Source organism: Falco rusticolus, chromosome 1, assembly GCF_015220075.1.
Source record: "Falco rusticolus isolate bFalRus1 chromosome 1, bFalRus1.pri, whole genome shotgun sequence".
NCBI classification, from domain to species: domain Eukaryota; kingdom Metazoa; phylum Chordata; class Aves; order Falconiformes; family Falconidae; genus Falco; species Falco rusticolus.
In genome coordinates, this window is record NC_051187.1 from 13,661,520 (window position 1) to 13,684,318 (window position 22,799).

General features: G+C 59.6%; 1 protein-coding gene across 1 annotated transcript; it reads left to right on the forward strand.

Annotated features, from left to right (window-relative positions):
- The first annotated feature begins 874 nt into the window (after positions 1-874).
- Positions 875-22,712, forward strand: RHBDF2 (rhomboid 5 homolog 2). Its single transcript, XM_037410747.1, has 19 exons — positions 875-977; positions 11,073-11,196; positions 13,376-13,525; positions 13,620-13,744; positions 14,309-14,501; positions 14,573-14,785; positions 15,344-15,472; positions 15,842-15,975; positions 16,216-16,428; positions 16,598-16,709; positions 17,229-17,303; positions 17,730-17,891; positions 18,034-18,134; positions 18,609-18,672; positions 18,802-18,896; positions 19,136-19,211; positions 19,675-19,775; positions 20,024-20,177; positions 20,811-22,712. Exons 3-19 carry the CDS (start codon positions 13,400-13,402, stop codon positions 21,228-21,230), a joined length of 2,493 nt encoding a protein of 830 aa, XP_037266644.1. The 5' UTR covers positions 875-977; positions 11,073-11,196; positions 13,376-13,399; the 3' UTR covers positions 21,231-22,712.
- Positions 22,713-22,799: the final 87 nt, after the last annotated feature.

Consider the following 22,799-nt stretch of genomic DNA (forward strand, 5'->3'; position numbering starts at 1 on the left):
CCAACGTGACCGGCTCTGCCCCAGCCTTGCTGTCGTTACCCAGCCGGCTGTGCCGGAGCCCGCGGGGCCCTCTGGGGTGTGTCAGCCCACACCATGCCCGCCACGCTGCCTCACACACCAGCACCCCTGCGGCTTGGCAGTGGGGTCAGGGACAGTGCCCTGGGGTCCTAGCTGCGGCCAGTCCTAATGGTGGCTGGCCCTAACAGTGGCCAGCCCTAATGGTGACCAGTTCGAATAGCAATGGGTCTTAATAGTGGCCAGCCCTAATAGTGACTGGTTCCAGTAGCAGCTGGTCCTAATGGTGACTGGTTCTAATGGTGGCTGGCCCTAACAGTGGCCAACCCTAATGGTGACCAGTTCAGATAGTGAGAGGTCCTAATAGTGGCCAGCCCTAATAGTGACTGGTCCTAGTAGTAACCAGCCCTAATAGTGGCCAGCCCTAACATTGACCAGTCCTAGTAGCAGCTGGTCCTCACAGTGACTAGTCCTGATACTGGCCTGTCCTAATACTGCCTGGTCTTAACACTGGCCAGTCCTAGTAGCAGCTGGTTTTAATAGTGCCCAGTCCTGACAGTGGCCGGTCCTAACAGTGGCTGGTCCTCACAGCGCGCGGTGCCGGCGGTGTCCCGCCTCCCAGTACCCGGTACGCCGGGGCAGAGGCTCGGGGCAGGTGGCAGGGGCTCAGCACCGCCCGCGCGCCGGCAGCCCCTGCGGGCCGCGGGGCCCAGGGAGCTGCCGCTGGGGCGGGGCCCCGCGGGAACACCCACGCATGACGCCATGGGCGGGCGCTCGGCGGGGCGGGACCCTGGGCGTCCCCGCCCCATGGGACCCCGCCCCCACAGAGACCCCGCCCCAGGGAGGCCCCGCCCCGGTACCGCCCCCATGCCCAGCCCGGCCCAGGTGGAAGCGGCGGGGAGCGGCGGCTGGTGCCGGCGGGACGGGACCGGGAGCAGGGTCAGGACCGGGGCCGCGCCGAGGTGAGCGGGGCCGAGGGTGGGAGCGGGGCGGGGGTCCCGGTGCTTCCGTGCTTGCTCGGTTTCTTGCCGCTTTGTGACCGGGCGCGTCCCGCCAGCTTCCTCCTTCGCCCCGCCGCTCCCGCCCGGTTCGGCCCGGTCCGGGTGGGCGCCTGCTCCTGCACCCACCCCCCCCACCCCGGACCCTTTGCCAGGGCGGCGCGGGTCCCCCCGCCAGGGCTGCGGCCGTGCCCCCCGGGGCGGGCAGATGGGGGGACCCTCCTCTTCCTCCTCTTCATCACGGGGGCAGGTGGGTGCGTGGCCCGGCGGGGTGGCCCGGCCGTGCTGCCGGGGCGGGCCCTGCTCGCTGCCCTGCCCGCTGCCCTGCCCGGGGCAGGAAGGCCCTAACCTACTTCTGGAGCTGATGGCCCGATAAACAAGCGGGCCGGCGGTTTTGCGGGTGGGTTTTCCCCCTCCCAGGTGAGCGAGGCTGGCAGCGCCCTGCGGAGCAGCAGCAGCCTCGATGTACAGGCGAGGGCAGGCAGGGTGCCGGGGGGGGGGCAGGGTGCCCCTGTAGGGACCATTGTCCTCCTGTCCCGCCGCTGGGGCTTTGTTGTCGCTGCTGGTGTGAGCTTTGGTTGGAGGCTTTGGCGCTCGCACGTGCTGCCGCCAGCCCCCTGCCAACAAAACCCTGCGACATCAGAAAGGTCCGGCCATCCTACATCCCTACGGGCATCCCGCAGGGAGCAGAGGGATGCTGGGTGGGCATGGTTTAGCCACTGGCTCTTTTGCTGTTGGCTCTCAGTGGTTTTGGGACAGAGGTGTGAGGCTGAGCGTTACCTTGGTCCTGCCCTGCCTTGCTGCCCACCAGCAGCACAGGGCAGAGCTGGCCCCACCAGGCTTGCCGGCAGCCAGGTTGTGGTGTCTACCGTAGCCTGAGACCCCGCAGCGTTCACTCAGCTCCCCACACCCACACTCTGCAAGGGGGAAGGGGACCCGAGAGGCTGCCTTGTTGCCGCTGGGTCCCTGCAGCAAGAGGAGGTGCTTGCCCTCTTCCCCAGCACAGCATCATCCTTCCCACTGCAGGGAGCCAGGACCTTCTCCCACCTGCATGTGCCCAGGTCCTGGATGGTCACTTCTGGGGATTTCCAGGGTGAGCTCATCATATTGTTGCTGTCCTGGGCTTGCAGTGCACTGGCCCAGCTGGAGGGTTTAGGAGCATCCCATGGCTATCCTGAGTGGGCAGATGCCACCCAGCGCAGCTCACTCCATTGTGCCCTCTGAAGGAGCATCCTTTGGCTCCTGCCTGTTTCTCAAGTGGGAAATAACCGGCTTGGAAGTGTCCCACCTCCAAAACGAGTTGGAGGGTTCAACTGCAGCCATGCCTGAGAGAAACCAGAGCTGCCTCTGCCTGGTGTACCCCAGGCACCACTGGCTTCACAAGTGGCTTCCTGGGCTCCCAGGCTGCCCTACCTGAGCTCTGTGGTTCCAAGCTCCTTTGCAATTAACGAGGTGATTGACACCTGTTGCTGCTTGCTCATTTGGAGGGTGGCTTCTGCAGGTTTTGCTCCTGTTTGCTGGAAAGCATGTGACTGAAGTGAGCTTCGGTAACCTTCCTTCTCCCCCCTACCCCACAGTGGGGGTTTCTCCAGCACTGCTGCAGCTGTGCTGGAAACTGCACCTGGAGGCGCTGTGAGCCCCGGGGTGAGAAAGGGTAAACCACAGTGTGTGGAGTGAGGTTTAATGCTGAAACAGCCACCTCGGTACAAATTCTGCAGGATGAGGCCGAGCCCGGTGTTTCTGTCAGATGCATGTGTGAGCGGCATTGCCAGAGCGTGGATGCTGGCAGGAGGAACAATAGATGCCGGTCGGTGCTGGAAATGCAGTGTTGTGAATCTGGGTGGGAAGGTTGCTGGCGGGGTCGTCTCTCTTTGGGGGGCTGCACTCCATGGGATGATATGGGGAATTCAGGTGGTGTTTGGCTGTGCTGGGGTGAAAGACGAGCATGTGGCTGTATTCTGAGTCTGCATTTTGCCTTTTGATAATGCTCCCATTTAACTCTTACAGTGAAGCTGAGGGATTCTCCCAAAGAAATCCTTATTCCTTCCCTTAGGTTATTGGTCTTGATCTGAAAACAAACCTTGGGATGAGCTTGGACTCAGAACAGTGCTTGTCCCCAAAGAAAGTGGGGGACTGCTGATGGAGAACCGGCCAGTGGGGGAGTTGTGAGGGGGTGTGGTGGTGGGAGCCCTGGTCCCACGTCCTAAAGCATCTGTGGCAGTGAGCTATGCTCTGTGAGGGGGGGGCTTGTCCTTCTCATGCTATCCCTTGCCTGCTGCGTGTGGGGAGCTGCCCAGGCTGGCGTGGGGCTCCTGTGATGTTTCCACATTTCTCACGGGCACTGGGAGCCCAGCAGGGACCTGAGCCCAGAGGAGCAAGCATGGGCTTGGTGCTGGCAGGGGCTCTGGTCCGAAGGAGTCAATTAGTGAAGGCTGAAAACTAATTACTTAAATCTATATGAACTCACAAGTGATGGGATCATAAACTCTCCTCTTGCGGAGCTTTTTAGCTAATGACTGCTGGTCCCTGCTGTCCTGGCAGGCTGGGAGATGTAATGTGACGAGCCCCCAGAGGGGATGGGTATGGTCTCTTTTAATTACAAGGCTCTAGAACTGTGGTTTGTTGGGAGCGTGGGATGCTCTGAGTTGTGGTTGTTTCCTGGCCTCTGAGTGAGTGCTGAAAGCTGTATGTCTGCTTGTGAGTATGGAAGCTGGTACCCTTTTTCTCACTTAATCCCCATTTCCTAAAAAAACAAAACAAAACCCAGTTGGTTGGTGGTTGCTCTCTTCATGAGCCATTTAGGGTGGGTAATGGACGGGGGGAGGGTGCTTTAGGGAAGGTCCATGTGCTCGGTGGCCCCAGGACCAACCCTGTCCTCTTCCTGGCCGCTGCACAGTACCCCTGTTCCCCCCTCATCCTTAGGAACCCACACCCTGAGGGCCAGCGTCGTGGGGTGCTGGTTGTGTTAGCTGAGCACGGGATGGGGGCAACCCCCAAATAACCAGTTTGGGAGGGCAGGGGAGCAGCCTGCTCCCCTGGTGGAAATGAAGTGTTCATGGGGTTTACGTGCAAGGGCTTCCCGCCCATCCTCCAATACCTTAAATTTGGGGGAGTTGTACAGATTTTGATAAAGCCTTACAAGCTGCCCAGGGAAGGGACCAGCTCTCAGGCAGTGTGGCAGTGGGAAGGCAGGGAGGCTTATTGCATTGCAGTGCCTCAGTTTCCCCACCTATGAAATACCACAAATGAGTCAGAAAGCATGACTAGCTCCTGTAAAACCCACTGCTTATCACCTCAAGGGGAGTTTGAGCAGCCACTGGTGCAGGACTTGCTGCTGTGGCCATACCTTGAGAGGGGAGAATGTAGCTGTGAACAGACTCACTCAACAGCCGTGGTGCTGGGGGCTGCAGCAGGGCACGGGGGCAGGGAGGGAGCAGGGCAGTGCCCAGTGACGCTCCTCAACCTTTTCCTAGCAGCCCTTGGGTGGGAGGGAGAAATCAGCCAGCATGGGGGGCACGCTGTCTCTGTGCTGGATGTTCAGCCCTGTGGTGGGCTGCTCGGCCAGGTGGTCCTGCCCTCTGCTCCCATCCTGGGGGCTGCCACTTGCCCAGCCATCCCTCCCACCTACAGATGCCTTTATGAGCTGCTGCAGCCCAGGGCAATGGGCCCCTCCTTCTAGCAGTCTGTGTTGGTTTAGTGGGTTTTTTTAATTGGCCTTTTGCTTAAAAATAATAATTCCTGATGTATTCCTCTGGTCTGACAGACCTGCTTGGGGCAAGGGAGATGTGGCTGGTACCCCCCTGAGATGCTCAATGTGTCGGAGCATTCCCCCTCACTGTGGGGCCGCCTTTGCTCCCCATGCATCATGTGGCAGCTTGTGCCAGGGATTTGGCACCGTTATCCTTGTAATTTGCTGGCCTGCAGGAATGCCAAGACTGGGCTGGGAATGACCTTCCGTTATGTGTAAGCCCGAAGGCTGCACTCTGAGCTCGTGGGCAGCCAGGGTGAATCCCCAGTGCTTGGCATTGCTGTGTCCTGTCCTTTCCTCAGCTCCTCCATCATGTGAGCAGGGAGATTTTGCTGGGACTGGCACAATGCTGCTGGCATAGGGCTTTTCCACAGGTGATGCCATGATCAGGGTGAAGTCTGCTCATGCACGTGGTGGCTTAACGCAGTCCAAGAGCTCCTGAGGAAGACATGGAGTTGGCTCCTTAAAAATCAGCATCTCAAGCCCCTACAGTGAGCTGTGTGGCTTCCCTGTGGGTGCAACATCCCTGAGGTGGGATGGCAGGCAAGAGGAGGATGGTGAGGGAGACCCCATCACCAGCTCTTGGCAGCTGAAAGACTGCAAAGTGCGTTGCTGGCACAGGTCCATGGCAATGCTGCGATGGGGTGAGAGCATCACATGGTTTCAGTAGGCACCGGTGAGCATAGGATCCCTCGTGCTGGGCTTGCGCTGTGTTGGATGGAGATGAGCTGTTTGTGGTCAGGCTTTCCTCTGCAGGGTGTGGACCTGGGTGTTTCTGGCCTTGTGGCAATTGGGACCAAAGGGAACAAGGCTGAAGAGTGGCCCCCATTCGGCTGCTGGTGCTTGAGAGGATGGAGAGGTGCCAGGGAGCAGCCTTCCTGGGTTGCGCTGGGGCCAGGGGACCACTGAGGCTCAATGGAGTGTCTGAGGGGCAGCCCGCTGCCAGCCAAGGTGCCATCTTCATCCATGGCACAGAGGGACACTGCAAGGTCCTTGTCCCCTCTTCTCAGGGAGCTCCTTGCCCTGAGTGGGGATTGAAGGAGGCTGCTGGCATCCACCTGGGTCTCTCCCTTTGTACAGAATGGGGGCTGGCTGGGTGAGCAGCCTGTTGTACAAACCTTGAAATGGCTGAGCCGAGATAAGGAGCCTGTTCCCAGAGATAGGGAGCTGTAGCTGAGGGGGCGAGTCCTGCTGCCAGCCCAGGGCTCATCTTGTGTCTGGGATGAGCTGAATTCATTTGCAGGGCTGAGCACCACTTCCCACTGCCACATCCCACAAGGCACAGGGATGCTCAGAGCTCATGGCGAGGGGATCTTCTGCAAATACAGGGCGTTTCTCCCAGCACAGCGCTGCTCTGGGTGGCTCGGTGCTCTCTGAAACAGGCAGTGGGGGATTAGGGAAGTCTGCAAGTCCAGCTTGAGCCCTTGTGCCCAGAGTCACTGTCAAAATGAGTGTTCTGCAGAAAAACTGGAGGAAGAAAGTCCCCCTCCATCCCCATTGTCATCTTGCACCAAGAATTTTACTTCGAAGACGGAAGTGAGAATGAACTCAGTAATGACCTGTGGCGTGGGGGATCACGAGCAGACAGCCTGCAGGCAGGCTGCCCCCCTTGCCTTGGGTAAACAACCACCTGGGACCCTTCAGCCCCTTCCAGAAAGCACAGCCAGGGCCACAGCACTTGCACCATCATGCCCGTGCACCCCATGTTTAAGCCAAGCTAATGAGGAATCAAAGTAGGTCCGAGTAATTACTCAGTTCTGAGATAAAATCAAGTTAGATCAATCCTGGTAGCCTGGGGAATCCGTGCGGCGCCTGGAAAAGAGCTTTCCTTGGGTTGGAGAGCGCTGCAGCCCTGCCTGCGGTGCTGCCGCGGAGCAGCTGGCCCCTCTGCACGGTCACTGGTGGAGCTGCCCTTGCTGCCAGTGGTGGCTTTGCTCTTTCCAAAGCTGTTGGGGTGGCTCGAGGCCTCCACATGCATGTTCCCAGCTTGGCTTGGGCTCCAGCCCAACAAAAGGGCTGGTGGGCTGAGGGTCCCCTTGTGCAGCCATGGCCCCTCCAGCAGCACCCACCACCCCAGCTGGTGCGTCTTTGCTGTGGGAAGCAGAGAGTGGGTTTGTGCAGTGCCCCCTGTTTGAGGTTATTCTGCTGTGAGGGTCTGTGGACGCCCTGGAGCCCCTAGGGAAGGGGGAGTGGGGAGGTGTGGGGTGAGTGGTCAGTAGCACCGGGGGACCCCGGCTCACCAGGGCTCACTGCCCACCCCAGCAGGTCAAGAAGCCTTCAGATGCCAGCACTTGAACCGCTGGGACAGGGGGTTGTTGCACCAGTAAAAATTAATGCGGGTGGGAAACAGGCCATGGCTGAGATGCAGGAAATCCTCCGCATGGCTCTTCCCACCCACTCCCAGATGTCGCTGGCAAATCCTTCCCTCTCTTTGCTGATACCAGTAGCAGCACCCAGGATGGCCGGGCAGACCGGGACCACACACTCCCGGCGATCAGACCCTTGCGGCAGGGAAGTCCAGCACATGGCTGCCTTGTGCAGTGGCACGAGCAGCCATGCACCCTCCCCGGCTCCCACTTGCTCTGCCCACTGCACCTTTATCAGCAGCATCCAGCGCAGCACCCCCGGCCAGCGTGCTCTATCTCCCCGGGTAGCTTTGCTTCCTCCCAGGGCACGGCACTTGCCTGGGCTGAACAAACCCGCTGCAGTTGCCCAATGTCCTGCCTGATGTGGAAAATAGGAGAGGATTTCCTAATGGCAGCGTGGGTGAGGTACATGCCAGCTGCCTGCACGCCCCAGGGACCGGCCGGGCTCTCGGCACTCGTCGGGCATCCAGAACCTGTCTTGCTACCCCGGCTGCACTGAAGATGGGGATTAAAGCTCCTGCTAGTGTTGGTGCCGACTGCATGGGTCAGTGATGTGGGAGAGGGAGGGGGCAGCTTAAAATACCTCCTGAAACACAGCAGTCCTCTCTCAGGACTCAGAGTGAAACCTTGCGTGTCGCAGGTTTGCTGAGTGGTCCCATTGCAGTGGGGTGGGCACGCTTGGGGAAAAGATGGGGTTGCCTTCTCTGTGCTGGGAGGAGAAAAAAAAAATCAGCCTAATGTGGTGCCAGGGTGTGAAATGGCCATGTGTGAGCTGGGGGGGGTTCTGTGCTGTGGGCATGGGGCTGTGCAGGGTCCCCAAGGGACAGGAGGGTTCCTGCAGCAGAGCTGTAAAGTGTATTCTGTTCTCTTTTTTTTCTTTTCTTTTTTTTTTTTTTTAAAAAAAAAAAGGCCTGAGTACTTAAGCAGAGGTTGGGAGGAGGCAGGCAGCAGAGCCAGGCTGCTCCTTGCCTTGGGGGTTGGTGCTCTCCAGGTCTCCCCATTCGAGTGGGTCCATGAGGGGCTGAGGCGCACACAGGTCTGGGCTTTCCAAGAAGAAGGAAAAATGTTCAGATATTTAGTTCCCCATCCCATAATTATTTTTCCTTTTTTTCTTCTTCCCAATATTATCTTTTCATTTCAAGAGCTGTTTGTGCTGGACTACTTCTCTCAGATCTGAAACTTGAGACTGGAAAATGGTGAAAAAGCTTTTAGAAAGGGAACAGAAGGGGGGGAGGTGCTGGGCAGCCACCCAGGGTCCTCCGCTCGGGTGCGAGTCCACAGGGACTTGAAGCTTAGAGCAATTGGACGAATTGACTTTCCTATCCAAGGCTCTTAATAACTAGGAGCACCTTTTAACAAGGCTCCAGGCTTGAGAGAGTCTTCAACACGCTCGTGAAACATTTACGGGCAGCCATTGGCGGGCAGCAGCGGCATGCTCTGCCCGATGGGCTCTTGGGTGCGAGCAACTGTGATGGCTGTGGGGCTTTTTCAGGGGCTCTGCGGCACTGCTGACCCCTTTCTCACTCCCGTACAAAGATGGAGAGGGAAGAGCAGGGGCGCATTGTGCTCACGGGGGTCCTGCTCCTGGCCCTACACCCTCGGGTGGCTCAGAGCTGCTTTCTCCTCCCTGCTTAATTGCACCGGCACGATGCGCTTTTTATTCCAGTACTGGTAATGTTGCCTCCCTCCACACCATCAGGCTCAGGAAAGCAATTCTGATCCTTCTTTGAGCATCTGTGCACCCACCATATGCTGCATACATCCTCCTCCAACCGGGGCTGCTCTGCAGTGCTGTCTTCATGATGGTTGTGCTTGGTTGCCCCCAACTCTGCTCTGCAGGTTGCCACTTGGCCTTGCTGATGGTCCCTTTTGTGTTGCTTGGAGCATCCTGCAGTGATGCCTTGTATGAGCTGCATCAGTTTTTTCCATCACTTTCTTCCTTGGGCGTGCTTCCTCAGCATCTGTTGTGACTTACCCTGGGGCTAGGAGCCAGCACTCCTCACTCTCCCTGTACCTTGCCTGGCTGAAGACTAAAACCTCATCCCAGTTGCTCACCACTGACCCCAATACAGCTGCCCTCTTGGGAGAAGATGGGGGTTTCATGCCCCTGCTGCTGGATGTCAGGCTTTGGTGAGCTTCAGTGGGCAAGAGAGCTTTGAGAGGGAAGATGGTGATGTTGTGGGATATCTTGTTCTTATTGACCAGACCAGCTTACCCCCCCTGCATCCCTCTGCCCATTTATCTCTCTCCCGTGAGAGATAGCAGCATCCTTAGTGCATTTTTCTCTCTCCCTGGAGATCTTTTCCAGCTTGAAGTGACATTGTGCTGCCCCCAGGACCCTTCTTCTAGCTCAAAGTGCACAGCTCCTGCCAAGCTTAGGACGTGCTTCTGCACCCCCCGCTGCTGTCACCTGCCTTGTCCCTGCAGCAGGGCATTCACACAGCTGTCATCCGTCCATCCTGTCCCTGTCCCGTCCCTGTCCAGTGTGTGTGTCCATCCGGTCCGCGCCCCCCCCCCCCCCCCCCCCCCCCGCAAGCCTCTCACTTCCCTTTCCTGACCCCAGAGCAAAGCCACTGCATCCCTCCTGGGGACTGTGCCAAGGCTCCCTCCGGACCCACAGCACCACTGGGTGGCCAGGATGTGCCCAGCAGATGGGATTGGTGCCAGGGCTGCTGGGTGGAGGGCAGTGCTACTGGTGGTGTTGTCCCGGGGTTGAAGGGGACCCGCAGTGCTGATGGCAGGGTTGCTCTGGCTGGAGGTGCTGGCCAGCCCGTTCTCACGCCAAGCGTGCTGGGCAAGAGTGGTGTCAGCACCAGAGAGGTTGGATGCCAGTGCAAAACATGTGGGGAGCTGGAAAACCCCTTCCCAGAACTGTCCCTAGGGGATTTCTGTGGCTGGCATGGGGTAAAACTTGTTGTGGGTCAGGATCTGTGCTCCGGGGTGGCCGCTGCACCCAGCCCATGTGGCCATGGGGACTTCAGCCCTTGGGGGCTGCTCTCCTCCTCCCTGCTCTCCCTTAGTGCCAAACATTGTGTTAATGCACAGAGCTGTGAAAACTGCTCCAGCCGTGCTGCGTGACCAGGACGGCAGGTGCCTGCCGGTTGTGCCAACTGCCCCGGGAGCTGCGTCACCTCGCTACTCCGGGGAGGCCAGCTCCATCCCTCCACCCATGCAGCACTGGGAGCCGGTGGGGAGTGGGGCTGGGCTGTTAGGTGGGCTGCAGAACTGCTGCACCAGGAAACACAGGGGTCCCTGCAGAGAGCTGCCTGGGGTGGGGTGGGATTTCAGGATGGGGGTGTAAGAGTGGGGCTGTGCAAGGGCACAGTGTCCTCTCGCACCTCTGAACGATGCAGTTTGGCTTCAGTTTCTGTGCTCCTGGCTCCCGCCACTGACAGCAATTCCCCAGTGCTGGAGGAGGATGAGGGTATCCCAGGGCTTGCTCTGATCCCAGCATGTTCCCATCCCTGGCTCTCCAGAGCAGCTGGCATCTCAAGTTCGTTGCTGGCTGCCCAGGGAGGAAAACAAACAGCGTCTCCAGCTCACCAGTGGGATGGAAAGTTTTGCTTGCTGGGGCTGGACTGCCTGGCTGGCATTGTCCCAGCTGCGCAGCTATTAAATACCTCGGCGAGGCACTCTCCTTCCATGCCCACTCTCGTGGGTGTCTCGCTTCCCGATACCTTTGCTTGGCAGCAGTGGGCAGAAACTCCCTGCCTGCCCCGTGCAGTTCCCCGGCCATGGAGCAAGGTGCACTGCTGCGAGTGGCGGCTCTTCCTCCTCCTGCCGCTGTGCCATGGCTGGTCCGTGTTGCCAGTGCCCAGCTGCCAGCGGCCCCATCCCCAAGGCCCAGGGAGTGTAGAGCTCAGCTCTCCCTCCGCCTGGGATGCTCCCGCAGCCCTCCTTGCTTTTCCACGCGTGGCTTTTCATTGCAGCCTTTCTGTCTGCCAGGTGAGGCAGGAGATCAGCCGTGTCCTGGTGCTGCCGTGCATGAAGGACGGAGGAGGAAGAGGAAGGCTGCGGTGGGTGTTTGCCATCAAGACGTGCTGTGTGGGATCCCTGCCACTCTTATGAGGTAGGGAGACCCTGGCTGACCCCCCAGGAGAAACTGGGAGCTGGTTGCTCCCAGCTTTGGCACTTAATGGCAGCAAGGGGTGAGGCAGCAGCTGAGCAGCTGGCAGCACCCAAGGGTGCTGCTTTGGTGCACCTGGGGAGGAGGGGAGGCAGGCAGCATGCTGGGATGCTGCCTGTGATCACAGGTGCTGCCTCCAGCAATATCTCACGTGGTCCTGGTGTTGTCTGTGTGATGGCTGCCTTGCGTCTTCCCGTCTAGATCCCCACCATGAACCATATTTGTCGCCCTGGCCAGAGAGGAGCAGGGTTAATCTGGCCTGCCCTGCCACCAGCCAGGGCTGCTGGTGCCCTTGGATGGAGGGGTCTAGCGAAGCCACTGCCCTGGTTGTGCCTGGCATTTCCCCAGCCACACGCGTTTCACGTGTCCCCAGTATCTCATCCAGCGGTACCACAGCCAGCCCTGCAGGAGGGGAGCATAGCACGAGTTTCAGTGCAGAGGCAGGCAGGGGCAGCAGGCTGTCACCTGGCCCAGGAGCTGATGGAGGGCAGTGGTGCCTTCTAGCACCCACCAGTTCCAGGCTCCCACGTCCCCAGGGAACTGGTGAGGGCTCCTGCATCCTGCAGGTCCCATGGGGTCCCCATGCTCCTAAAGCCAAGTTTGCTTGTGGTGGGGTCTGAGGGGTGGGTTATGCTTGTGGCTTGGGGTGCTGGGAGAGCTATAAATGTGTCCCTGTGCTGGCTTCTGCTTCAGGAACAGGCTGCCAAGAGGGACCCTGTTGCAGAGGGGGCTACTGGGGTCCTGGTCACTCAGCTGATTGCCTGAGTGCGGTTACCGAAGGAGAGTGGAGCTGTACGAGGCTGGTTATTCGGATCCTGGGCAGAGAGGAGCTGAGCCTGTGCATCAAGCTGGGATTTGGCAGCCAGTGGCACTGTTGGACTCTGAGCTTGACTCGGTGGTGGTGGGTGACAGCAGAGGAGCCACAGTAGGCTGCCTGGTTCTCCCAGGGGACTCTACCATCCCGCTTAGGTGGAGAGGGCCAGCTCCCAGCTCCCTTAGGGAGCAGATCCCATGGGAATGCCAGTTGCTTATGGCCAGCCCGTGGCAGGGCTCGGCGCACACCACACAGGGGGAGCATGGCAGGAGGCACTGTCCCTGTGCTGGCACGTGGTCGGGGGGATGAGAAGAGGACAGCGGGGTTGTGCCTCCCTTTGAGAGCCTCCATAGCCCCTAATAGGATCTGGGACTTGCTCCCTTGCACTCGGATGGAATTACCTTGCCTTCGAGGTCCTGCCTGGTAGAGCCAGGCTACAGGGACCCTCGGGAGGGGATTGCTTGAGGAATTAACCGCCTCTTAGCCATTAAGCTTCACCTTACTTGCAGGTGGGGCCAGGGAGGATTCCATCTCCCAGCCTGGCATGTGTATACATGCCCCGAAGGGGAATATCCCGCATCTCCCCTCCCATGGGACACCCATACACACACACGGCAGGTCCCGGCTCCATGGCTGGAGGTGACGTGGGCTGCCCCAACCACTCGCTGCAGCAGGAGCTGTCCCCTATGTGGGGGTGTGAATCGGGTGTTTTCAGGCTTTGTGTGTCTCCTGCCTGGCTGCATCCCCTCGTGTCTCACCCTGCCCTGCATGGGCAAGGTGGGTGCTTTGCAGACCCCTCAGGAGCGCCTGTGAGCCCCCATCTGCTCTGTCGCTGTACCAAACCAGGGGGGCCAATGTCCCCGTGTCTGAGAGCTGTGGCTGTGTGCCATGGGCCAGGCCAGGGCTTGCAGGGATCCCCCCCATGTCTCCCATGCAGATGCCAAGTTGCTCAGGCACATCCTGATGGGGTGTGAAACCTGGGCGTCCCACGGGTGCTGCTGGGGATGCTCTGACCCCATTGCTCTTGCCATCCCTTGCTCTGCTTCCAGCAGGTGAAAGGGCGGTACTGGGGTGTGATGGAAGCCCTCCTGTCCACCCAAACCCAGGGAGGCGATGAAGGTTCTGGGGATGCAGTGGCTGGGCTGATGGCAGCGAGATCTCAGCAGCACAGCTGGTGGCCCAGGGGGCTGAGGCAGTGAGATCTCGCTGTTGAGGCCCCGTCTCCCACTGGGACCCAGCCTTTCCACACACACAAACACCAGGGGAGAATTTTCCTTCCTCTCTCGCTGACTCCTTGCACCCTCCCAGCCTGCCAACTGCTGCCGGCCCAAGATGTCAGCCGGCGACAAGAACAGGGGCTGCCGCTCCAGCAGCAGCCGCCTGCAGAGCAAGAAGCCCCCCAACCTTTCCATCGTCATCCCCCCCCGGGAGGCAGAGGAGGATGGCATCCGTAAGGAGGTGAGTGACAGGGCTGGGTTTGGGGGGCTGCCATCCCCAGGGCACCACCCCCCGCCATGCCATCCTGTCCCTAATGCCTTGCTCTGCCTTCCAGCCCTCCAAGGTTCCCATCTACCGAAAGAGTAAGAGCCTGCAGGAGCCCCGCTCAAAAGGATCTGACAGCTTGGAGCACCGGCCCGGCTTCCGCCGGCAGACTTCCCTGTCCCAGAGCATCCGCAAGTGAGGGCCAGGGAGCAGCAGCGTGAGGGCAGGGTTGGCTCTGGCAGCGGCTGGGTCACTGGAGAGGTCCCTCGGTCCTCGTTGGGGTGTTGTGGCTGTGGGATAGAGGGTCATGTCTCAGAATGGAATGCCTTAGAGGGTTTTGTGCAGCCAGCTCTGCTTTGACTCACTGGTATCTGCCTGGGGATAATCCTGCAGCAGAATGGTTTAGTGCCAATTCACACCATTTTTTTTCTATGTTGGGGAAGTTTCTCAGCCCTGTTTATGTAGGACTTTCACAGGCACCTCAGGATGGACATCTGCTGCAGCCTTGAGCTGATGCACTGTCCTGTGCGAAGTGCAAGTGTCGATGGAGTTGCCTCTCCAGAGAGACCCAAAGGCCAGCAGCCCCCTCCCTTCCCTTTCCCCTTCCCTGAGACCCACAGCAAGGTCAAAACCTCCCTGCTGCGGGCTGGGCTGGGCCACCCCAACCCAAATCACCTACCAGATGGGATGCCAGGTGGAATGGCAGTACCTGGGGTGGGGGGACCAGCTGGGTGACCAGTGTGCACATTGTGTGTCCAGGGGCACAGCACAATGGTTTGGCATCAGCAGCGACTGGGAGGGGAAGCGGCAGCAGTGGCAGCGCAAGAGCTTGCAGCACTGCAGCATGAGATATGGCAAGCTGAAGCCTGCCTACCGTGACATGGAGCTGCCCAGCCAGGAGGTGCCCTCCTTCCAAGGCACCGAGTCACCCAAGACTGCCAAGATGCCCAAGGTAGAGCCCGGGACGTGGGGTCGGGCTGCCAGCCTTGCTTTCCCAGCACCGACACCTCTTCCCTCCTCCAGATTGTGGACCCGCTGGCCAGGGGCCGTCCCTTCCGCCATCCTGATGAGACTGACCGTCCCCACACACCTCACCACGTCCTGCCCCCACTCACCCCCAGCGTTGTCTCCTTGGCATCCTTCAACAGCATCCGCTCCGGCTACAGCCGCCTGCCGCGCAGGAAGAGGGAGTCTGTTGCCCACATGAGCTTCAAGGCGGCCGCAGCCCTTCTCCGCGTGAGTTTTGGGGACCTGGGGAGCATCATGATCTTCCTGAAGTTTCAGCTCTGTCTCTTGCCCATCGTCTTTGCTTCTTGGCTTTTTGCTTTGCACAGAGATCTCTGACTCTCCAGCATGGCTTTGAGGGGGGAGGCTCTGGTGAGTTTTAGCCTGGGCTCTGCTTAAAAAGAGAATTTCTAGTGAGGACTGGACATCCCAAGAAAAAAGCAGTTTCTGGGTTTCACTGTTGAGGCACCAGGAAGCTTCTCTGGCAGCTCTCTAGCCCCTGGGGAGCCCTGAGTAACCCTTGGGTATGGGTTTGTGGGACTGGGACCGAATGGGATTCACTTGTCATGCTGATTGACGTGGTCATGGTCCAACACTGGCCCTGAGGAGCTAAAGGCAGCAGCATCTGCTGCCAACCCCTGCTGCCTACCCTTCCCACCCTGGGGGATATGGTGTCCAGTTGGGACTTAATGCTTTGCACTTTGGGGAGGGAAGCTCTGAGAAACCCTCAGTGCTGCAAAATCTGAGGGCCTTCTGGTTGCTTACCTGCATTTGCTTCCCTTGCCAAAGGGACGCTCTGTCCTGGAGCCGCTGGCTCCCAAGCAGAGGAGTAACAAGAGGAGCTTCATGTACCCCAGCTTCATGGACGAGGACATGGTGGATGCTGCCGATACCCTGGACTCATCCTTCTTCAGTAAGGCAAGCGCCGTTCCACACCTGGAGCAGGGAAGGGTCCCCATGCCCCTGCACAGGGACTGGATGTGGAGCAGAGCTCTGACGGAGACCCCTGTGTTGGTGCTTTGCCCTGCCCCAGGAGCAGGGGCATCAGCGACTGCTGTGCCCAGTGCTGTGGTGCTCCCTGGGAGTGGCAGGGAGCAATGCCACCACCATCATGGGGATGTGTCACACCCTGTGACATGCAGTTGGTGGGATGTCAGTGGGGGTTACCCCCTCCCTGGGTTCTGGAACCAGGCAGAGCTGGGTTAGTAGTTGATGGACATGCTCGGTCAGGGGAAGGTTTCTCACCCTTTGCATGCATCCAAGAACATGCCTCCATCCTCCTTTCAGATGGACATGCATGACGAGACGTACTCCATGCCCGATGATGTCTTCGAGTCGCCGCCTCTATCGGCCACGTACTTACGCATGCACCCGGTGGGGGAGGATGCCAGGTTGTCTCCTGAGGTGGAGCAGCCCACCCAGTGAGTACTGGCTCTCAGCAGGGGCTGCCCCTGAGGCTGCCCAGATGCCCTGCTGCAGTCAGGACAATGTCCCTAGCCATCCCTGCCGTGGGCAGCAGGCACTTTCAGCTTGCTTCTGGGAGGATGAAGCCAAGAGGTGCCCCTAGCCCTCATTCCGGGGCATCCTCGGGGCTGTGGCTGTGGGGTATTTCTCAACTGGTCCCTTTCAGCAGGTGTGATGGCTTTCTCTTCTCTCTGCAGGCGGGAGGGTACCCAGCTTGCTTCAGCCTCAGCTGGCACCAGCCCAGCTCCCCGGCGAGGCAGGCGCATCGCTTCCAAAGTGAAGCACTTTGCTTTTGACCGCAAGAAACGCTACTACGGGCTGGGGGTGGTAGGGAAGTGGCTGAACAGGACGTACCGCCGCAGCCTGAGCAGCATCGTGCAGTCGCAGCTGGAGATCACAGACAGCCACCGGTAAGGGGGGACTGATGGGGTGGGGTGGGCATGGGGCTCCTCAGGGCTCCCCAGCTGTAACTCAGATGTGTCCCCCCTCAATGCTTGGGGACCAGGGCTCAGGGGACTGCAGCATCCCTTTGCCCAGCCATCCCTGAGCTGCTCAAGTTTTGGGTCCTTTCCTCCACAGGCCGTATTTCACATACTGGATCACCTTTGTCCACATCCTCATCACCTTGCTGGTCATTGGCACCTATGGCATTGCCCCCATTGGCTTCACCCAGCACGTGACGACAGAGTTAGTAAGTTTAAGAGATACTGGCCAGGGCTGTCCCCTTCCAGCTGTCCAGTGACATGTCTGGCTCTGAAATGGCAACCAGCTAACTGCTGAGGAAAGCCAGGCTGATGGGGTTGATCCTGGGAACCTGCAGCCGGCTGTGTTGCTCCCTGGCACCCAGGCCAGAGAGGAGAGTAGGCATCCATCTTTGGGGGGGGGGGCTGTGACAACCAGTGTTCCATGCCTGATGTGCTCCCTGCTAGGAGTGGGAGCATCTCAGGGTGCTGCTGGCTCCTGCTGTTGGAGAGGCTCCATTAAGTAGCCAGGACAGGAGGGGTGCGTGTTCTGGAGGAGCAGCAGCATGTTGCAGCAGCGTGCGTGCTGGCAGCAGAGCCGCTCTCCCTCCCATGTTGCTGGTGGGACGCAGCAGCCCTTCCCCTCGGATGAAGGGGGCTGCCCAGCCCTGTCATGAGCAGACAGAGGGGGCTGCACCCCTACACGGCCGGCTCCCTTGGCAGGAGCTGACCCTGGCCTGGCCCGGCAGGTGCTGAGGAACAAGGGTGTCTACGAGAGCGTTAAGTACATCCAGCAGGAGAACTTCTGGATCGGGCCCAGCTCGGTAAGGGCTCCACTGCCCCTCACCCCCTGGCCTGAGGCTCTGCCCTCTGGCAGCTTCTGCTCCCCCTGCGTCGAGCCAAGGGGGGTCCCTGGGGGGAGAGCTCAACCCCTCGTCCCAGCCTGCTGCCCTGGGCCCTTGGTGTACTCATCCTTCTGGGACCCAGTGCCTGGTCCCTGGCCAGGCTGGAGGCTCAGCAGTGCTTCCCAGAGCTGCAGCATCACAGTAGGGTGGTCAGGAGAGACCACATCCCCTTCCCCACCCACCTTCCCTCCACTGGTGTAACTGAGACTCTGGGCTCTCACCTGTGAGGACCCCCTGCCCCTGCTGAGTGCTCCCTGGGGGCAGCTGGAGGAAGGGGAGGTGCAGGCGGCCATGGGACATCCCCCCTGGACGGACATCCTGCCTGGACTGACATCTCCCTCCCAGATCGACCTGATCCACCTGGGAGCCAAGTTCTCCCCCTGCATCCGGAAGGATCGGCAGGTGGAGCGGCTCATCCAGCGCGAGCGGGACCGGGAGCGTGGCTCTGGCTGCTGCGTTCAGAACGACAACTCGGGCTGCATCCAGACCCTGCCGCAGGACTGTTCGGTGCGTGCCACCGTGGGCCCTGGGAAGTGCTGGGGAAAAGGGGGAAACCATCTGCGCCCTGCATAGCACCAGGGCAGGATGCATGCAGGCTCAGAGTGGTGCATTCACTGCTGTATCCTTAGTGTCTCCATCCTCATTGCAGGAGACACTAGCAACGTTCATCAAGTGGCCAGGCACCAATGCACCGGCCAGGGGCTCGGGTGAGAAGCGGACATCAGGGGCTGTGTGTCACCAGGACCCCAGGTAGGAGTGACAGCTGGGGAGAGGCAGCACGGTCATTTGGCTGTATGCAGGGCATGGTGGGGGTGCTGCTGGGGCTGCATTTTTCAGCTTGGGTGCCTTGAATCCCCTTCTCCAAGGGGCTGGGGGGCTCTTGCATACTGTAGGAGAATGATAAGGAAGAGGGAATTGGTGAGGAAACTGAGGTGGGGTCTGTCTTAAACATAGGTGGTGACAGGTGACAGCATTGTCTTGCGCTGGTCCCTGCCTGCTCTGCTGCGCTGGTATGGGTGATGCTGTGAGCAGGCATCAATGGGGTTGTCTGGCAGATGTGAGTGCTGCGGGTGCTGCAGGACACTGATGAGCAGGATCCCTCCCAAGCCAGGGGAGGGGGCAGGTCCCAGGACTGTCTGTGCCCAAGGGGCATTACTGGTCTGCAGAGAGGGATGTGTTGGAGGGGGGACCCCACCTGACTCCCTACCCCCATCCTCCTGGCAGGACTTGTGAGGAGCCAGCATCCAACCCACCCCACGTGTGGCCAGACGACATCACCAAGTGGCCGGTAAGAGCCCAGTGCCACCATAAGCTGGCTGGCACTGTGGGGAGGCACAGTGGGCAACGAGCCAGGCAAGGGGCTGCAGGGAGAGCCTTGGGCCAGCCCCTGACCACAGCTTCTCTCTCATGCCTCTAGATCTGCACCTACGAGACCAAAACCAACCACACGGGCTTCGCCCACATGGACTGCCAGATCAAGGGCAGGCCCTGCTGCATCGGCACCAAGGGCAGGTGGGTCACAACGATGGAGGCACCCAGACGGGGCTCAGCTCCCCCCTCTGCCCTGCTGCCTCTTGTTGCCTCATCAGTGTCCAGAGCTGTGCCAGGGAGAGAGGGAGGTTATGGAGCCTCGGCGGGGGTGTGGGAAGCATGGCGGTGGCAGAAACAGCTATGGGAGCAGAGGGGGATGCTTGAGGGGAAATGGGGAGCGAGCTCTGCCCTGAGCAAGCCTGCTCCCTGCGTCTGCCCAGCTGTGAGATCACGACGCGGGAATACTGCGAGTTCATGCATGGCTACTTCCATGAGGAGGCAACGCTCTGCTCACAGGTGAGCAAGGCTGGAGGGGGGGGTATGTGGGACAATTCTGGCAGGCAGGTTGTGCATCATTGTGCTGATGCCAAAGGGCTTTATAATATCCCACCAGGAATGGGATGGGTGTGAGCAGGGGGATGCCCAACTATCAGCTGGACTGCTGCTGCTGCTGCTGCTGTGTGCCCGCCTCGCTGGTGTGGGGCAGGAGGGGATGTAGGGCTTCAGCTGGGCAGCACCTGTGTCCTTGGGAAAGGCACATCCCAGGCAGGAAAACGGCCCTTGAGCATCTCCTGGGGCACTGGGGATGCTTGGTTGCTCCCTGCCCAATACCTGGGCAATGTGGGTCCACCACTACCACCCAGGGTCGTGTGTCTCCCCCCCACCAACTGACACATGGCATCACTGGCCTATGCATCCCTGTGGCTTTGGGATTGGGGCTGAGCCCCCTGTCACCCCCCAACCCCATCTGCCTTTGCAGGTGCACTGCCTGGATGAGGTCTGTGGTCTCCTGCCCTTCCTCAACCCAGAGGTCCCCGACCAGTTCTACCGCCTGTGGCTGTCCCTGTTCCTGCACGCTGGGTGAGCCACAGCACACACACACCCCTGCCCTGGGGGATGGGGGGACTGGAGTATCCATTGGGATGGTCTTCCGATCCCTGATCCCTGATGGGTTGGGAGAGAAGAGGAGAGCACACCCCCAGGCTACAACAGGTGCCATCAGTGGAGGGTGTTTTGTAAGAATTCTGGTGCCCCAGGGCAGCGGGTGGGAGGGCTAGGCAGGAGCTCTGGCAGGGCAGGGGTCTCTAACACAGGGTGTTTTCCTCCAGCGTCATCCATTGCCTGGTGTCAGTGACTTTCCAGATGACAGTGCTGAGGGACCTGGAGAAGCTGGCAGGCTGGCATCGCATCTCCATCATTTTCATCCTCAGTGGCATCACGGGCAATCTGGCCAGTGCCATCTTCCTGCCGTACAGGGCAGAGGTGAGGGTTGCGGGGGGGCTCTGCCCTCATCACCCTGAAACCAGTCAGCTCCCCTGGGGACTAAAGGACACCCCTCCCCATCCCTGTCCTGGCAGAGGCTTAGGGAGGGGGCTGCAGCACAAAGTGCTCGTGCCTTGGCACGTTTTGCCACGGTGGGGTGGGAGGCTGGTGTCCATGTGGCACAGTCTGCCCACGTGTCGGACTCGCACGTGCTGCATGGGCCACACGTTGCCACGTGTCGGTGTGTGTGGGGGGTTCCTGGGCGGGCAGATGGCTAATCTGCTGGAGCGAAACACTGCCAGGCTTTAAATAAGATCACGCTGAGTGCCCTAATCCCACCTGGGGGTTCATCAGGATGGGGGCGGGGGGCTGTGGCATGGGAGGAGGTGATGCTGCCTGGCTGCTGAGTCATGGAAAGTACAGGTTCTGTTGAAACAGTACCAGCGTGCTCCTCTCCTCTTTCTCCCGTGCCAGGGCTTCTGCCCCTGAGCTCCACACCAGTTTGACTGCAGCCCTTGGAGGGATGTGGGAGCCAAATGCATTTTGCGTGGGGAAGAGACAGTCCCTGGGGACACGGGGATGTGTCCAGGGTGATGTGTGCAGATCTGGCCATGACTTCCCCCATCCCTGCAGGTGGGCCCTGCTGGGTCCCAGTTTGGCTTGCTAGCCTGCCTCTTCGTGGAGCTCTTCCAGAGCTGGCAAGTGCTGGAGAAACCCTGGAAAGCCTTCCTCAACCTCTTCGGCATTGTCCTCTTCCTCTTCATCTGCGGCCTTTTGCCATGGATAGATAACATCGCTCACCTCTTTGGCTTCCTCAGCGGCCTCCTCCTCTCCTTTGCCTTCCTGCCCTACATCACCTTTGGCACAGTGGACAAGTACCGTAAGCGAGCCATGATCATAGTCTCCTTGCTGGTCTTCATGGGGCTCTTTGCCTCGCTGGTGGTCTGGCTCTACGTCTACCCTGTGAACTGGCGCTGGGTGGAATATCTCACTTGCCTGCCCTTCACCAGCAAGTTCTGCGAGAAGTACGAGCTGGAGCAGGTCCTGCACTGACTCTGCTGGTGGGGCTGGGGCTGGGAGAGGCACCGGCAGTGATGCTTCCTGTGGGGTAGGTCTTCCTTAGCCTGGAGGAAACGGCAGCAGCTTCTCTGGGGTGGGACAGACCCTGGGGCACAGCTTCACCCTCGGGCTCACCCCTGTTAAACACTGGGGATGCAGTGGGGAGCAGGGCTGGAGCCAACCCTGTTTTGCACCCCTTTGGGGCTGCCTCTTGACCCTGAAAAAGCCATAACTGGTTCGGGTGCTGACCCTGGCTGCTGCCTGCATGGGGAAAGGGCCGAGGGAAGTGGGATTTTGGTGCAGCCATGGCCAGGCTGGGCTCCCAGCCCTGGGGCTGAAGCTGCTGAGGTCTCCTGCCTGTGCCTCTGCCTGCCTGGGACCCCATCCCACCTCGGTGCCCCTGGGTGCTGCAGCTCATACTGTGAACACAACCCCCTTTTTTGCAGGGGCACTTTTTTTATTTTTATTCTTTTACCAGCAGCTCTTTAGGCTGAGGGTTTCCCCCACTTTGGGCTCCCCAGGACCTCTGCTGTGGCCATGAGGTGTTCAATGCTGGGATTTGAAGGTATTATTCAGCCCCACTCTAGCATCTGATGCTCCCTTGAGGCCATAGAAGGAGACTTGTACTTTCCACCTGGGTTCCTCGTGGGATGGAGAGGCAGGACTTGGGCCCAGAGGGACTTCTTTTCCCTTTATTTCAGTGAAATTACATTTTTGGAAGCAGAGAAGCAGCACATACTGCATTTGTAGTGCCATGCCAAGGAGGCAAGCATGGAGAACAACACCCTGGAGGGGTGGGGGTGTTGTGTGGCAGCCCCTGAAACCCACAGACCTTTTGGGAAGCCATTGGTGTTCCCACCTTTCACTCTGCCTCGAGTCCCTGCTGTTACCCCTTTCCCTTTCTCAAAGCATAGAGACCTGGGTAACTCTCCTTCCTCAGACAGAGAAGTGCTGAGGGGGGCAGTTGCCTTCCCCCTCCCCCGCCCGAGGCTGTACGTCCCCACCTACCCCTAGCCCTGGGCTGCTACTTCCCAGCATCTCCTCCTCCCTCCCACCGGCTGTGGCATGAAGGCAGGTCCTTCCTGGGGTCCGGGTGACCCCTCTGGGCTGGTTTGGACCCAGGCTGGTGCCAGGCTGTCCCTCCCCTGGTACATGTTGCTTTGGTGCTGCTGGGGCTCAGCACTGTTAAATGGAGGAAGGTGGGAATCCCCCAGCCGGGATGTCCTGGCGTGAGTATTCAAGGGCTGGGAGCTCCGCTCCTGTTGTCCATAACTGTTCCCCGGCTGAGCCCAGGAGCTCTGTGGCACCTTGTGTCCCTCCTTCCACCATGGGCCAGTGCTCATCCCTGCTCTGTCCCTCTGGTTGCTGCTCCAGCCAAAGACAGACACTTCACCTCATTTGTCTCTTTTTGATACTTTTTTTAAAAGCTGTGGGTTTTTTCCCCCCTTAATAAATTTCTACCTGTATTTAATGAGACGCACAAGGCCTCTTCTCCTTTCTCAGCCACAGGGATGCAGCACTTCTAGGGGGTTCTGGTTGTTTTCGTAATGGTTGGTGTGGAAG

Coding starts and splice junctions, on each gene's coding strand:
- RHBDF2 (XM_037410747.1), top strand. CDS start 13,400: ATGTCAGCCGGCGACAAGAACAGGGGCTGCCGCTCCAGCAGCAGCCGC. Junction 17,304..17,729: donor TCTGGATCGGGCCCAGCTCG/GTAAGGGCTCCA, acceptor TCTCCCTCCCAG/ATCGACCTGATCCACCTGGG. Junction 17,892..18,033: donor CCCTGCCGCAGGACTGTTCG/GTGCGTGCCACC, acceptor TCCTCATTGCAG/GAGACACTAGCAACGTTCAT.